This window comes from Siniperca chuatsi, linkage group LG23 (assembly GCF_020085105.1).
Source record: "Siniperca chuatsi isolate FFG_IHB_CAS linkage group LG23, ASM2008510v1, whole genome shotgun sequence".
Classification (NCBI taxonomy): Eukaryota; Metazoa; Chordata; class Actinopteri; order Centrarchiformes; family Sinipercidae; genus Siniperca; species Siniperca chuatsi.
The window spans coordinates 6,823,994-6,840,129 of NC_058064.1; the positions used below are offsets into that span (position 1 = coordinate 6,823,994).

The window sequence follows — 16,136 nt, forward strand, 5'->3', positions numbered from 1 at the left end:
CAGGTTAGCCAATTTATTTGGAATTAAAAACGAAAGTGAAAGCTAAAATAATTAACCGAAACTGTCCATTATAAATATCCATCACATTTTACAGACCGACTGGTCAACTTAGGCAATTACCACACTTACCAAATTGTGTCCTCAGTTTCTTTGTGCAATGGGGGATTATTACCAACATTTCGGATGCAATCACTTTCTGTTTTACCTTCTAATAAAAAGGTAGATAATCTGGCAAACTGTTGGCTTGTTTACAATTTGTGAAACCATCTGACTGCTAGTTTCTTGTTCTGTCTGATTTCATTGTAGCAATGTTTCCTGTTTCCCAGATCTTAGCAGTTAACTTGGTGTGTACAATGTTATCAGAACGGATAGAAATAATGGCCAAAACAATGAAAGTAAGACCCAAATTGAAAGAGACCATTAAGTCATCCATTAAGCTGATAAGGATGCTTGATCAAGCTAGAGAACTTTTTTAAGGAGACCATCCCATCACTTGTACTGGCACTGGTTTGGTTCTGGTTCATGGGATGCTATTATGCTCTGTCAATCAATTGGGATTGCCATTATGCTCAGTCAGTCATCCAGTTGGTCAGTCACCCAGTTATCCAGTCAGTTGGAGAGTCACTCAGTAACTGAACCAGTCAGCCAGTCAAGCAGTCAGCCGGTAGCTGACAGAAAAGTCCAGCCAAGAAGGCAGGCGCTACCCAAATCCTGATTATTTCCAGATGAGAGCCCAGACAGCCTGGCCTGAGTGGAGAACACACACACATAAAAAAAATAATAATAGATGGAAAGAGGATGGATGGAGGGAGGAGGCAACAGAAAAATTAACACAGTGAATGAAGGAATGATCCTGCATATGAAACCAGTGCATGTGAAATGCATCAGTCGAAGCATTTTCATCCACCGTTGAGATGTTCATTTGTGTGTGAGTGTGTGTTGAGTTGTGTGAGTAGATCTGTGTGTGAGGATAATCAACATGACGCAGTGGTGGGCTCTATTCATCGTTGTTTACTTGTCCATCTACCTGGCAGCCACTCAGCACCACAGGAAAGGTAGGTGGACTTGAAGAGGCTTTACAGACTCACCTGCTCCATGCATGCATTATATCCCTATTATCTTTCATAGGCCATAATGTGAACATCATGTAAAAAGCTGATTTCAATGATCCCTTATACACAAATTGCAATGATTTGCATCTTAATTCAAGGGATACATGCCTATCAGAAAATGGAAACTAACATTCATGATGGTTCAATCTTGGTTTGCTTCTGTGTGTCTGTGAAAGAATTTGTTTATCTTCCAGAGATATCAGGAATATTGCGACATGCAGGACATCAACAGATCATTTTCCATTGAAAAGTGACTGCTGTTGTTACTGGAACCACTCACTGAGGAAATTCCTTTCTCAAGACTCACATAACCTAAAATCTTTGGATAAGTCACATGATGCTAAAACCGGCTACAGGAGAGAAAAATACTGACTAATAACGGTTCTATTGATTTTTTCTTTTATTCATTTAAAAACATATGTTCATAAGACTTTTACTACAAACCTGTTTTCTACGAACTTTTTTCCTTTCTGTCAGAATCAAATTCTGGAGGGGAAAGTTGTTGAATTGTTGTATTTATTTGTGTATGTGTTTTAGGAAGTTTTGTTTTTGTTTTGTTTTTTTCCACTAAACAAAACATATATTGTCATATTATCACCATATAAAGCAAACATTGGCCAAATTATGCATCCAGCCGACAGAGCAACATTATTTTTTTTGGCCCATTGAAAACAGTGAAAAGGCAGTCTAAAAATATTAGTATGAGACTAAAAAATCCTGGTATGTATAACTTTAAATTGCGTAATAAATGGAAACTTTCCAGAAATTAATTTGAGAGGATGGACTGTAAGGGAGGAATGTCACTTATAGCTTTACTTAACCTTTTGCCACCCAGCACTACTGTATGTAGAACTTTCCTGCACTAACGGCGCTATGACAAGTTTCACCTTTTTGGTCATTGTGGTTATTTTGAAAAAGATCACCTGTAATAAAAGCAATCCAGCTACAATGTCAGGCAGAGTATACGACTAAAACCTTGACCTGTAGAGAGAAGTTTAATCAAAAATAGTCCATTTGATTTATTATTTAGGCAGATCAACCTCAGGGGACTAAGCTTATGTAAAGCACAATGACCCTCCCTGGGTCATTGTGAAAGACAGTATTTGGTGGGTGGAAATTGGACGTATGTGACCATTCTCCAGTATCTCCAATCATCACCAGTGTCTCCAGTATTCTAATATCCACAGTGTCAAATCCTATCTCGTCTTCCCTGGCGATTCTAAGTGACTTTATTGCAGCTTTTTTAGTAGTGATGGGGAAGTTTGTGTTTGCATTGTAAATGGTACATTTTGTATCTGAGTTGCTGGAAAAGTGTAGTTTGTTTGGATTTTAACATCATTTAGAGGTGACTTGAAATGCTAAGCAGTAGACAAGCCATTGTGGTAAAGATTTTATTCTCTCCTGTGTCCTTTTCACCCCCTTTTGCCGTTAGCCGCAGGGATCCAGACGTCCATTCTGTTTTTGTTTTTGTTTGTTTTTCCCTCTCTCATCAAGACATCCCTCCAGCCAGGAATACCATTTAGCTCTGCTAATTAATGGATCTTTGTTGTTCCCTCGTCTCCTTGCAAGCAGTTAGCGGGAGATTACAAGTTCCCTGCCTGTGCATAATGACATTGGGGGAAGCCTGCCCATCCAAACACTGATTATGTGGAGCTCTGGATGAGGGGGGAGAAGCATGAGGGATGAACAGGCTTAGAACGAGCAGTTATTGTAAGCAGTTGTAAAGAGAAACATCTACATTAGATATTCAACCTGAGAGAGAAAAATGAGAAAAGGGCATTCCAGTTGAAAAATATTAATCGCCTTATGTTTGTTTGTCCCCCGCATTAACGTGTTAAAACTTTAAATAACTTTAAATACTAGCAAATCTCTTTTACTCTACAGTTGGGAATATAATACAGGGACATTTGATGAAGATTTAAGTTTGAATGTTCCTCATATATTTCAATACCTAATCCTTATAAGCAAATATAATATGAAAGATAAAATACACTGGTGACTGTCTGAATAAGATGTTTCTAGTTTAGTCTACCTAGTTAATGCTGCATTCTTGTCATATAAGAGTTACTGTAATTACAACCTTCAGACCTGTAAAAGTGGTCATGTCAATATCCAAGTCGTAAAGGACTGATGAAAACTCTGATACATCCGATATGGCTAAATAATACGGAAGTGCCTGAAAAACAAACAAATATGGACGCCTCACATCAGCCAAGGTTCATCATTCAAGGTGATTAAACCAACATGTAATGGATATAGTGTAATATTGTCAATGCAGAGTATTTTTAGCCCTCACACGACCAGATCTGCAATTATACAACAGTCTTGTCACATTAAACATGGGAATCATTCCCATCTTTACCATCTGTCCCACATGAACACGCCATAAATCACAGAGGTCCCAGGAAAAAGACGTAGTATAGTAGCCAGGATTTTCAGAGAAAGAAGGATATGGACTAAAAGGGAGGATATTTCTACTGCATCAATTTTGAAATTTCTTTTCATATTTTAGTTCTATCGTGGGTCTCTAAACTTAAAGAATGTTGTGATGGCTACTGCCATTATCTGCACCTTTGACCTCTGTTATTTATCTGCCATACACAACAGGCCTGGTCACACCAGCTAGCCAGCCAGGCTAGTGCTAGTCAGTAACAAAATCTAGTTAGCTTGGCCACTAACGGGACAATAGGTTCATACAGTTTATTCAAAGATGTATACCGTCAACTCCTGTTTCATTATGGTTTGCAAACCATTCCTCTGTGCACTCCAACAAAGGAAGGTTAAATAAAAGTGGATGGTGCAACACAGTTAATAAGCTACAAGAGCTTCCTCCATTTGAGACATTTTGGGCTCTCCATTCCCTCACAAATCAGAACTGTAAAGATGGTTTCAAAGTTGAAGTTGACATGAAAAATTCATGCAGATATACTTCACTTATGTGTGTGGATCCACTAATAGCAGCAATTCCATTGGAATTAACTGATTTTAGCGTGGAATTTAGCCGTTTTAATTGCTGGTACCAGTTTAATTGCTTAATTCTGCTCTCATTCCAGAGCCTTCTATGGTTCTGTCTAGACGGTGTCGTGGTCAGAAAAACCTCTCTCCGAGTTGGTTGATGAGAAGGGATCCACACGAGACCTACAATTGTCTTTTAACTAGTATTTATAATCCTCACAATTATTACAAACATTACAAACAATCTAACAATACAGACAAATACAGACAAATACAGATAAATACAGATATATATCTGGAGACACAGCACAGAGACCTCTCCAGGCGATCTCCCTGCTATGTCTGAAGCAGCAATACAAAAGTAGTTGATTATATGTCCTCTTTGTACACAATGCTATGTAAATTGCCTAAGTTCACACTTCCCATTCCTCTTGATCTTCACCGGCCGCTGCATTCCATTCTCAGGTGTGATCAGAGCGGCTGGTCAGTAAGGAAATGTGAATCACCCCCATGCATTGATCAAGCAACTCATCTCAACAGGGTGCCGACTCCGGCCTGCCAACACATGTGCATACATTCCTTCCCACTCTTTGTCAACCCCAATCACCTCTGTATGTCACCATGGGATTATCATATCCACTTTCTTGTATCTAACTGTTAATTAGATTGCAGTCTATGGTGCAGAACAGCTGCTGACCTGAGATGTTACATTAGTTAGACTTGTACAGAGGCAAACATCTTACATACAAGGTGTACATAGCACAAACTATCAATCCTACTAACACAGCCCAAGATTTCATATTTGACAACGGTAACCCTGGATTTGCAGAAACTCTTGTGAGATTTAGGTGCAGGCATCAAAACTGCATGGTTAGGTTTAGGAACACGCACAATGAAGAAACAACACACAAATCTTGCAAAAGTTTCACAAATCCTGGTTTACCATCTTGACACGACCGCCTTCTATCCCCGCCCTGCAGTAGCCCTCAGCTTTTCCCACTCCTTATCATCATATGAGCTCCACAACTAGCTGCACACCTGCTCCCAATCCCCTATCAGTTCCTCAGTATATGTAACCCTTTCCCTCAGTTCCCTGCCAGATTGTCTGTGGTGCAACCAAACCTTAGTGTTTCAACCTTCTTCTCCCTGTCTGTCTGTTGTTATCCTGTTCCTGCCTTTTTGGACTTCTACCCTGCCTGCATGCCTTGCCCATTTTGTTCTGCTTCTCTGTCCTGACTGCCTGTTGCCAAACCCTGTTTTTGATCTTCACAGTAAACTTTGCTTTTAGCTTATCTGTTTGCCACTGAGTTGGGCATTTGAGTCCTCTACCTGTTTTTTTAGCTGTTACAAATGTGCAACATTAAACTGATTGTTTTTTCCATGCAGGGATTTTTAGTTTGTAGCTTTTAAATGTTACAAGACATGTAGCCTGTTTTTGTGTCTGCAGCAGTGCTGCTCCAACCATGTGAGCATTAACCAGCAATAACATTTTTATACCAAACTGCTGTTTCCGCTGCTGGAAACATAAAACACAGTTTCCTGCATGCCAAAGGACTATTGCGTTACAGCAAACAATGGCAGAGAGTAGTAGATAACTTTTATGTAAATCACAGATTATTAATTTTAAATGTAAATCAGCATTGGGTTGGCCTCCAAGCTGTCATTTCCCTGCAGTTCCTCCATTCTTTAGTATAACCCTTGTAGTAATGAGCACACTTTTCCCCTGAGTGTTGTTTTGTTTACATTGACAATGTCTCACTGAAGCTGGAGTGTCTCCTAAGCATTTAATACGACTGCAGAGGCATTCTTCCTCCGCTGCTGATCGTGCATTCGGGAGTCACTCACTCAGTGAGGGGTGTAAATTTTCTTGATTTATATTTTTATAGGTTGAGTGTGCAGTCTCTACCACAAACACTTGTGGTTTCATTTTCTCAGACCACTCTCATGTCTGTACGGTTAGCATAGCCCAAAGACTGGAAATAGAGGGAAACAGCTAGCCTCGTTCTATCCAAAAGTAAGTAAATCCGCTTACAAACACCTCTTAGCTAGCTAGTTTCACCTGGTAGGTAGGTGGAATATCTATATAGAGGTGGTGTAGTCCCTCATTCGTCCAGGAGTGTTCTATCGTAGAAAAGGTTTCAGTCGTAGTCATCTGGACACTGTTTTCTGAATCAAGACGTTTCGGCTCCTATCCGCCACTGTTAGGTACTTAACAGTGGTGAGGGAGGTGCAGCCAGAAAACAATAGGCCTGATTACTGATTACTGGGCCATCATGGAAACAATTAGGTCAGTTTCAGGTGAAACTAGCTAATTAACAGATACTCAGGTAGATTCCTTCCTGAGGGCAGGGCTTATGTAACACAGAGTAGCTTAAATTTCTAGTTCCCGTCCCATTTTTTCACAATTGAGAATGACTTCCGGATGGGAGCCGAAACGTCTTGATTCTGAAAACAGTGTCCAGATGACTACGACTGAAACCTTTTCAACGATAGAACACTCCTGGGTGAATGAGGGACTACACCACCTCTTAAGATCACTAATTAACACATTATAAACCATTTGTTTAATCCATACAAAAACCAAGTTGCAGTGTTTTCAGTCTTGTCTTCTTCAAATTGTCACTGCACCCGGCCAAGAAATAGTATGACACATTCGGGGGGTGTATAATATGGCAACATGTCATTTTTACACTTTGATTTTTGTTTGGACTAAACAAATAAGATATAACTTATTCTTCAGTTAGCTTTAATTAGTGAGCTTTGAAGGTACTTGTTGATGGATTTTGTTACTTTGGACAGAGTCAGGCTAGCTGTTTCCCCTGGTTGCAGTCTTTATGCTAAGTTAAGCTAACTGGCTGCTGGCTCCAGCTACATATTTAGTGTACAGACATGTAGTGGTATGAGAGTGGTATTAATCTACTCATCTAACTCTTGGCAAGAAAGCAAATACATGTATTTCCCAAAAGTGAACTATTCAATTTATATACACAATGTGGGGAAAACAAGGATTTGCAGACTTTTTTTGGTGGCTGGTAAAACAATTTTGAAGGGGGTCGGGGTTGGACTGGAGGACTTTGGACTATTGACCTCAGTATTTCTAAAATCCTGGCTATGGTCCTGTTTGGTTGGGACAGGTTTGAGAGGTGAATGGTTTGAGATAATATGTTGAAGATTACACAAATGTACCAAATTGGTGGAACATAGAGCTACAGATTTTCCTTACATTCTGAATGGTGACTGGGTTGTGAAAGCAAAGCTGGAGCTGAGACTGGCAGTCACCCAAGCAGGAAGCAGGTACACAGGGAGATCAGCCAGTGCATGAGGCTTTGGCTGGCCTCACAAATGCTATAAAGCTAAATGTATCTGGCCGGCGAGGCTGCGGGCAGTGGGGCTGATCATTACTGCAGAATTGGCGAGGCAGCGCACCGTAGATGCCGCTGTAGGGTAGGGGGACGATTGAAACCGAATCCGAAATGAAACCCATTGTTTGTACTGTATACCTCATTAAGATCTGTGTGTGTGTGATCTGTGTGTTGGCTTACACACAGCAAAGCACTGGATGGTAACAGTATATGCGAAGCGTTGAAAAAAGAGAGCGAGATGTCGGGAGAAGCGCAAAGGAAGGTTTAACTTACTTCATTATCCCCTTTCAGCTCTAATCAACTTTGCTTTTCACTTCACTCTCCTGAAGCAAAATTGGTCTTGGAGTCTCACACAACAGAGGTGTTATAATATGAACACATTTAAAGAGTCTGGGCAGCAACAGTAGTCATATTACAAACAGTATGGAAGGGGAAAATGTGTTTGGGGTTACTCCGCATCCTTGTGTGACCCCTCTGCTTTTTTCCCTCGTTTTTTTATTCCAGTCTTGTTCACACTTGACCTCCCAAAGGCTTTCCATTACCAGTGGGAATATCTGCTCGCTATCACACAGGGCAAACACAAATATGGGGTTGTAAGATCAGGCTAGTTCATAAAGCATTTCTTTTACACAGATATTTCCTTCTGATTTAATTAAGAATTTAGAGAATTTTGCCTTTATCTTATTCCTGCATTTTAAGCAAGTGAACAGAAGAATGGCTCTTTGAGTAGATAAAAGCTAAAAAAAATGTACAATACAAAGAAAGTACTTTAGTAATTTAAATTATTTAGAGACAATGCCACACGAATAAGGTGAATGGTGTAATAAGTAGTCAAATCCTTTAAGTAAAAATAACAACATTGCAAAGATGAGTATTAGAGAACATAATTAAAGCAGGCAGCTGCTTTCAGCAAAAAAGTTCTGATAAATCCAACACCAAACGGCAGACAAACAAAGTAAGCGACTAGCTAGTGAACATAGTGGTGCATTTAGCAACTAAAGGGCCAGATATTTTTTCAGGTGTTGGTGGATGCCAAAACAGCTAAAAGAGTGTGAATATTGGACTTACATTCATCAGGTGGCCAGAAATACAACTCTAAAGTTGTGATGTGTCTGCTGGATGTATAAATAGGCAACTGTTTGCTAACACTGTCATCAGAACAACCTCATAAGGTTGTATGGTTCTGGCTGTAACTTCATATTTAACTGACAGAAATGAGAGTGGTATCAATCTTCTCATCTAACTCTCTGCAAGAAAGGAACTAAATATATTTCCCAAAGTGTTGAACTGTTACTTTTATGCTGCTTTAAAGCTAAACTCTGTGTATGTATCATATTCTGCATCACTGTAGTAAAGTGCCAGTACCTCAACATTGTACTTAAACTAAATACTTGAGTAAATGTACTTAGTTACTTTGTACCTCTGGATAAGAGGTGTGTGACCATGTGGAATTGCTTCTGGTTATCACCTCCAGTAAAATATGGATTTCATGGTATTTTATCATAGAGATGGGGCAGCAGCAACTGTCTCCACTAGCTGACGGCAAGAGGTTTCATTCCAGCCCTATCTGGACACCTCAGATTACGGGGTCCCTGGTCTGCTACACATATGGACTGACACTTTGAAATCTGACCAAATGAGGTCAGCAACACCTGCCCCTCTGTGAGCATAGATATCTCACCTCTGCATGCACTGGCCACTGCCACTTGTAAATATAGGAGCATCTGTGGCTTGGGTCGAAGACCAATTATCCTCTGCACAGCTGGAGCCAGATTCTATCTCACCTACATAATATTTAAGCAGTAATCTATCTGTGTTTACTCAACCTCTGGCCCACCCACATGAATGCCACGTTGGATAATGTGGTGCCTACTTTCTTGAATACAAGGGAGATCCTCTAATCCAATTTCCTGTTTGTGTGTGTTCTAGCTCTGTATCCATCTGCAAATAGGATCAAGCGTGGGACATATTCGCTGATCAACCCTACGTTCCAGCATTCATTGGAGGATGTCAACCTGCTTTTTGAGGTCAGTTTAGATCATGTGGGCTTAGAGCTGCTGAATTAGTTCATGGCTCCATAGTTCATTACTGGAAACCAGTTCAAATATGTTGAGAATGTGTAAAAGATCTGTCCAAGTCACACATTTGTGGTCGGTCTTCCACAGCTGAAAACTCCTGATTAAAAAAATGAAAACACTGTGTACTGCTGCTGCCCTGCTAATCATGAGCAGAAATGTAAAGTATGTGTTTACCCAAAGTTTTCCCGACATTGATGAAAGGAACATTTATTAATATCTCATGATGTCTTCAGTTCACTTCACAAATTAAATAAATAGTATCTTTGGTGGAGTGATGGTTTTTGGTAGCAAGTTAGTTATTTAGTTGGTTAGTAGTGTTAGTAGATAGTTCCTAAGTATTTTCTTGATGGACCTGTGTCTCCCAGATCCTGCTAGCTGGAATGCAGATCCAAGGTGGGGAACACACCATGCTGATCCCAGATGAGGAGCTGGCCTCCCTCAGGAGCGTGGAGAAGCTAGAGGTCATCTGTGAGGACATCTTGCCCAAGAGGCTCTCCGACATTCGCCGTCTGGCAGCAGAGCTCACCCAGCGTCAGCAATCTCTGAGCTGGCAGGACTTTGAGAGGACAGTTCTGACCCTGGTGTACACCACTCAGACCCTGGCTCGAGTCAGCAATCAGCAGCAGAGAGAGGCATGGGTGGACGCTGTGATACAGCTGTTCAGAGCTGTTCAAAAGGACCTCAGACCCTCTTAAGGAAAATTTAGAAGATGTATTTTTTTAAAGCACATGGTCACCCATGCCTTTTTAACAATCTTTCAGTATATGACTGTGTTACACTTAAACTGTGTCTCAGTTTTATACATACCCTACATACTAATTCTATATAGTATGCACTACAGCATATGCTAAATGTTATAGTATGCTGTTTTTACAGTTAGTATACAATAAATCAGTGTTTGACAAAAATCACCTCCATCAAATACCTCAAGGTCTACTAACTCTTTCCAGAGCTTTTAACCGCATCTTGCAGTCATCCTCAGCTGATGGAGCTGAGTCCACTAACTAGCTCAAACAGCTGAGCTTCTGCTGTGGAAAAAGCTAGCAAGTGGACCTTGAGTTAAGATTTTTTTCAATCAATCCACTTTACTGTTTTGTAAACAGGAAATGATGTAATACATGAGCTGTCAATCAACCTTCAACTGGAATTCCACTGCCGATTTTCATTCATGAAGAGAAAACATATTTTCCCAAAGATTTAATCTTTTTTCTTTGTGTTCTGCGATCTTCTTGAAACTGTTTCACCACTATCCAATTTATTTAAATGTTTTTCAAAATCTCCTCCATTCCCTAAATGCAATGCTTTGTGGGACAACAGTGTCCACCAGCAACATGCTCAAAAATCAAGTGTATTTAGCGTCTGTCACAATACCCAAACTTGCAGTCTTGAGCACAGAAGTGCATGGTTATCCATCCCCAAGTGGTAGGCATGTGTCCCATGACAACAAAAATAACAACACACAGTACACTTAGCCAACATGTGATGTGCTCATATCTGAATTGAAGCAGTATTCTATGATATCTACTGCACCAACCCTGTCCAGTTGTTGATGGTAATGCGCCTAAAACTTGTTTCAGCACTGACAATAATTAACAAACATGCAGAAGTTGTCATTTAGTTGATTCAGCCTGTCATATTATACAGTATATATACATATATATGTATGGTCAATGACTGTCAATGATCAATGATGGTCAGTGATTGTGAAAAATATGTTCCTTCTCTAAAGATGTAATCAGAGAGAAACCATGAAATATAATATCACAATATCTCTCTTTTATGTAAAGTACATCTACGTGCTTCAAGATAACTTGTTTCAACTGTAGCATTTTGTCTTTATTAGACGAGATGAATGAAGACAGACAACAGTCGGAGAGAGAGGGGTATGACATACAGCAAGAGTCCCCAAATGGAATCGAATAGGGGACATTAGGCCTTAACCACTAGGCCACTAGGACACCCCGATTGAATTGCTTTACGAATTGTATTACTTCTCCCAGCTCTTAAATGTGCAGTTGTTTTTCACTTTCATCTGATTGTAACTGTAATGCATTATGTTCGATCCTACTCATTTGTTCATTATGGGACAATTAAATAAAACCAGCAAAGCATCTGTGCTCCATGTATTTGTGCGAGCCACAGGATGGCCTTATTAATTAAGTGTGTCCCAGTCAGCTCTAATAAACTTCTTAACTTGGGCACTTGGGCACTTACTGGAAATCCATCATGAAAGTAAACACTTGACTACTCACAAATAGTGTGGTTATTGTAATGGACTCATAGTTTGCGTACTGACCTTTGACCTAACTCAAACTATATGCAGTATATTAGTTTGACAACTCCATGCAGAGTCACCTCCATCCCCCTGTGCTGACTGTGTTCATGCTTGATGTCATCAAATTACTTTAGACACCATTAGATGCTTTGCTCTGTCTAGAAAAGATTGCTCAGCTCATTTGATTTGTCACTAAAAGCCCTTTGAATGAAAACCACAGATTTGAGCTTATGAGTCTGTGTACATCAATACCCCTGATTGCTCAATTGAGCAAACTGTAAAATGTTTGATAGATGTTTGCTTCAAAGCTACTCTTTTCTCCACTCATTTTGGAAAATAGGTACTTGCCATACTAGGCTGGTTTGTGCTGTTTCCCTCCTTGAATCAATTAGTTTTACATTTGCTTACATTTTTAGTATGCTGGTTCAATTCTAGCTTTTATCCAGCCTTGGAAATGTTTGTGTCCCCATGTCTGTCATTTCCTGCCACCAGAGCTGCATGTTCTCCACAAGCATTTAATTTCTGAACATGTATATGATGATGACAGGATTTCTTTTTTGCAGGACTTTCAGTCTCTTTCTCAGCATGGTGCTGACTCTGGTGGACTGATTGATGAGGAGGAGAGGGCGGTAGTGATGGAATTTCCTTCTAAGAAAGAGGATCAGCCTTCGCTCCCTGCGCCGCTCTAACAATGATGATGATGATGATGATGATGATGATGATGAGTTTTGGACTGTTTCTGGCCACTATTTGACAGAGCATAAAGAAACCGGGATATTGAAGAAAACAGTACATCTCAGGATTTCGTTCCCCAAATCGAGTCTGACAGGACTGACTTTCATTAAAACCTCTGTGTTCCATGACGATTCCCAGATTGTAATGTTTCATAGTTTTGGATAATATTGTTATTTACTTGTGGTATAAAGCACAAGAAATGTCCTCAAATCCTTGTAACTAAATATGTATGAAATTGTATTTTCACATAGTTAATTTGTTTAACTTTTTAAGAATTTAAGTTGCTTACTGCAGCTGTTTTTATATGCTTAAAGCAGATTTTGCTTTGTGAGTTGTACTTCATAAACATACAGTATTCGGGATTGTCAAATGTATAAAAGTCAAGATTAAGAAGGACATGTGTATATATATATATATATATATATATATATATATATATATACATACATATATATGTGTGTGTGTGTGTGTGTGTGTGTCTGTGTGTGTACAGTATATTTGCTAAGCCAGTCATTTAATTTTGCTCTGTAACTTCACTGATTATATAAAATATTGGAGGTATTGAGTTGCAGCACCTTTTGAACAATCCACACCTTAATTGTCTTAAAGTTTAAATTACTCACTAACTTTACTGCTTTTCTTTATCTCCATCTCCTCCTCTGTGATTGTGATATAGATTTCATGAAAAAATGAGGGCTTTACCTGGGTTATTGACTTATCCGTATACTTCATGAAAAATGAGCCTGTAATATTTCATCCATTTAGTGTATTATCCCTAAATGTCATGAATAACCCTCAGCAGCATGATGTTGCATGTTGAGAGAGCATCACCAAGTGGCCGCAGACAGAACTGCAGTCTTTGAGTTCTCCTGGTGAAATTTGATGTTCTTAACGCTTGTAGTCAACATTTATCATGTAATGATAGTGGGACAGCTTGTTAGAAATAAAAATGTCCTTGTACCATTCCCCCAAGTATAAGTTTTAATCATAACTTTATCTCCATATTAGGACTTAACATCATGTGATGCAATATAACCTGTCCTGACACAAAAGATGAAGAGATGGAATAAACTTAATAGTAATGACTGTCAATGAAGATAATCAGAGGTGTGCTGCAGCTTAGTCTAGCCAAGACCCTTAGATCCTACAAGTTGATCCTGAAGGATTATATGTATTAAATGTAAGTGATGGTTCAAACTTTATCAATGTGGAACAGTAGAAATATTCCATAATAAGCCGTTTGCCAGTGTAAAACCAGGAAGCCAATAACATATATAGTAGTAGCAGTCATGTGTAAAAACATTTGTCAAAAAGGAACATAACGTTTTATATATAACATTACATTGCAAATAATGGGATTCTCTCCCAAGCTCTGCAAATTTGATCTGTCACAAAAAACAGCTCCTTTCCTGACACACAGTAGCAAATGTTTTATAATCATCCAGTCAACAGAAATCATTAGAGCTGAATGACATTTTACTGAAAAGCATAGCCCTTAAGTTATTACATAATGAACAATAAAACAGATAATAACTTAATCTTCCTTCTCACCTCACCACCTAACAAAACCTTTCCTCTTCTGGGAGACAGATTAAACCTGCCTGTTTCATAATGGTAATGTACCTGAGCATAACTCAGTTGACTTTTGGTAAAAAAAAATTCATACAAATTTCTACTATAGGTATTGCTATGAAACAATATAGTTGTTATTTAGGTATGTACCAGACATCTGTATTTAAACTTGTTTTATCTCTGTGTGAATATTGTCAGTTATCAGCCGAACATGCTCACTAGGTGGCAGCATTTCCCAATTTGAATCCCTGTTGGATCCTCACTCATGTTATCGGTCATGATTTTGTCATTTGTTATTGATTTGGGCGGATGTCGTGAGGAATAATGGGTCCACAAGGTCAACTGAACTTAAAGTAATAGTACAACATGTAATAGTAGTGACTCTTCTCTACTTTCTGTCCTGACTGAGTCCGTGCCGTGCACATATGCATGCTGCAAGACTGAATTAATAGCTCTTAAACTCATTATAATATATTTTGTTATGCTGACACAAGATGCGGGCTGCTGAAAGAGACAAAAATCCACAACGTGGCATTTCTAATTTGATTTTTTGTTTGCGTTTGAGGTGGTTTAATTTAGTGGTTTTAATCTTGTCAAAACTGGAATGTGTCTTTCCTGGTAGAAATATTTTGTGATCACCTCCAGCTGAACACCCAGTTGTTTTAACTCAACCTTATCAGCTGCATATGTTTTCCCCACAGCTGTCAGACATATTTTCATGCTTCAAGTCTCACTCGGCTGGCAGAGAGGGACCGATGAAACATCACAATGTGTCACATATATACACACTGTGCTTTTCTGCACCAAATTAAACAACTCAGTACCATGTGGTTTATAAAAAGGAACGCACGGCAACCTGCCAAAATAAAACCTCTGAAAGATTTGATGGATTTTTTTCCCTGTTTGCCAGTCAGATGACTTGCGGTACAACTTGGCGTTGTCTCCCGGATATTATGAGAAAATAATTCAGGATCTCCATCTGAGGCATCAAACACTCCAGCCACACCACTGAAAACATTCCTCTGGCAAAAATCAGCAACAGCCCATACAGGCCTGATTCTTTTCTTTGAAGATCCTTTGACACAATATGTTCATAATGTGGAAAATGTAGTTTTTATACGCAAACATGTTGTTTTTTTAATTAGAAAAATCACTGTCATTCCAAGTAGGAATAAAACACAGAATGAAGGCTGTGACTCAAAAACCCCAGATATAAGACTACATGTTATAAAGGAGGTGATTTATTTGCTGCAGCCAAAAAGGGTGAAGTCATCAACATGTGCCTGTCAGCCAGTGTCATGCCAGTGTCTTGAGTGGGTGATTTAGCTGTTTTCTTGCTTTGCTAATACCAGTTTAACTGACACCACCCTACACGGTCTGGAATCTGAGTCTGAAAAATGACTATGTTAAGGTTATGATTGTACAACTTCTAAGGATTTCGCATTACAGCAGATCATTAGTTGAAACCACAACTCTAGAAACAGGTCATGGTCATTTTTGCAGCCCTTTTATTCTAATGTGGCTAATGTGGGGTGTATATAATAGTAGCTGAGCCTAGAAGAGAGATAGATAGGGAGCGCCTCCGTAGCTGAATGGTTACAGCGCATGCCACATGGTCACATGGTCACATGGTCCCAACCAGCGACCTTTGTTGCATGTCAAACTCCTCTTTCTCCCTCACTTCCTATCTGCCTCTTCACTGTTGCTGGTTAAAAAGGTTTTTTTAAAAAAGATAATGATGGACAGAGGTGGGATGCGTTAGTCAGGGAGTGGGACACCTCCCCGTGTCTGAGAGCCAATTACAGGCAGTCTGCTCAGAGCAGCCTCCTGTTCCTTCTGGCTTCCAGGAATCAACACAGTATTTCACAAAAACATCACAACAGCTGGAAGACCACCAGGGTAAAAGAAAGAAACAGTGTTTTACGATACGACGTTATTGTCAGTTTACACAGAAATTTATTTTGCATCCTTGAGTAGTTCCCTTCAAGAAATGTACACATATATTGAACATACAGTTACACATATGGCACTTTTTGTCGACATACAA

At 39.4% G+C, this 16,136-nt stretch overlaps 1 protein-coding gene across 1 annotated transcript; it reads left to right on the top strand.

The window, feature by feature from the left end:
* The first annotated feature begins 812 nt into the window (after positions 1 to 812).
* Positions 813 to 11,618, top strand: LOC122871515 (protein FAM180A-like). Its single transcript, XM_044186712.1, has 3 exons — positions 813 to 1,055; positions 9,359 to 9,456; positions 9,873 to 11,618. Exons 1-3 carry the CDS (start codon positions 980 to 982, stop codon positions 10,200 to 10,202), a joined length of 504 nt encoding a protein of 167 aa, XP_044042647.1. The 5' UTR covers positions 813 to 979; the 3' UTR covers positions 10,203 to 11,618.
* Positions 11,619 to 16,136: the final 4,518 nt, after the last annotated feature.

Bases quoted from the DNA above. Each gene is read 5' to 3' on its own strand.
- LOC122871515 (XM_044186712.1), top strand. From the start codon at position 980: ATGACGCAGTGGTGGGCTCTATTCATCGTTGTTTACTTGTCCATCTAC. The intron at 1,056-9,358 runs GTAGGTGGACTT...TGTGTGTTCTAG, and splicing joins CACTCAGCACCACAGGAAAG to CTCTGTATCCATCTGCAAAT. The intron at 9,457-9,872 runs GTCAGTTTAGAT...TGTGTCTCCCAG, and splicing joins ATGTCAACCTGCTTTTTGAG to ATCCTGCTAGCTGGAATGCA.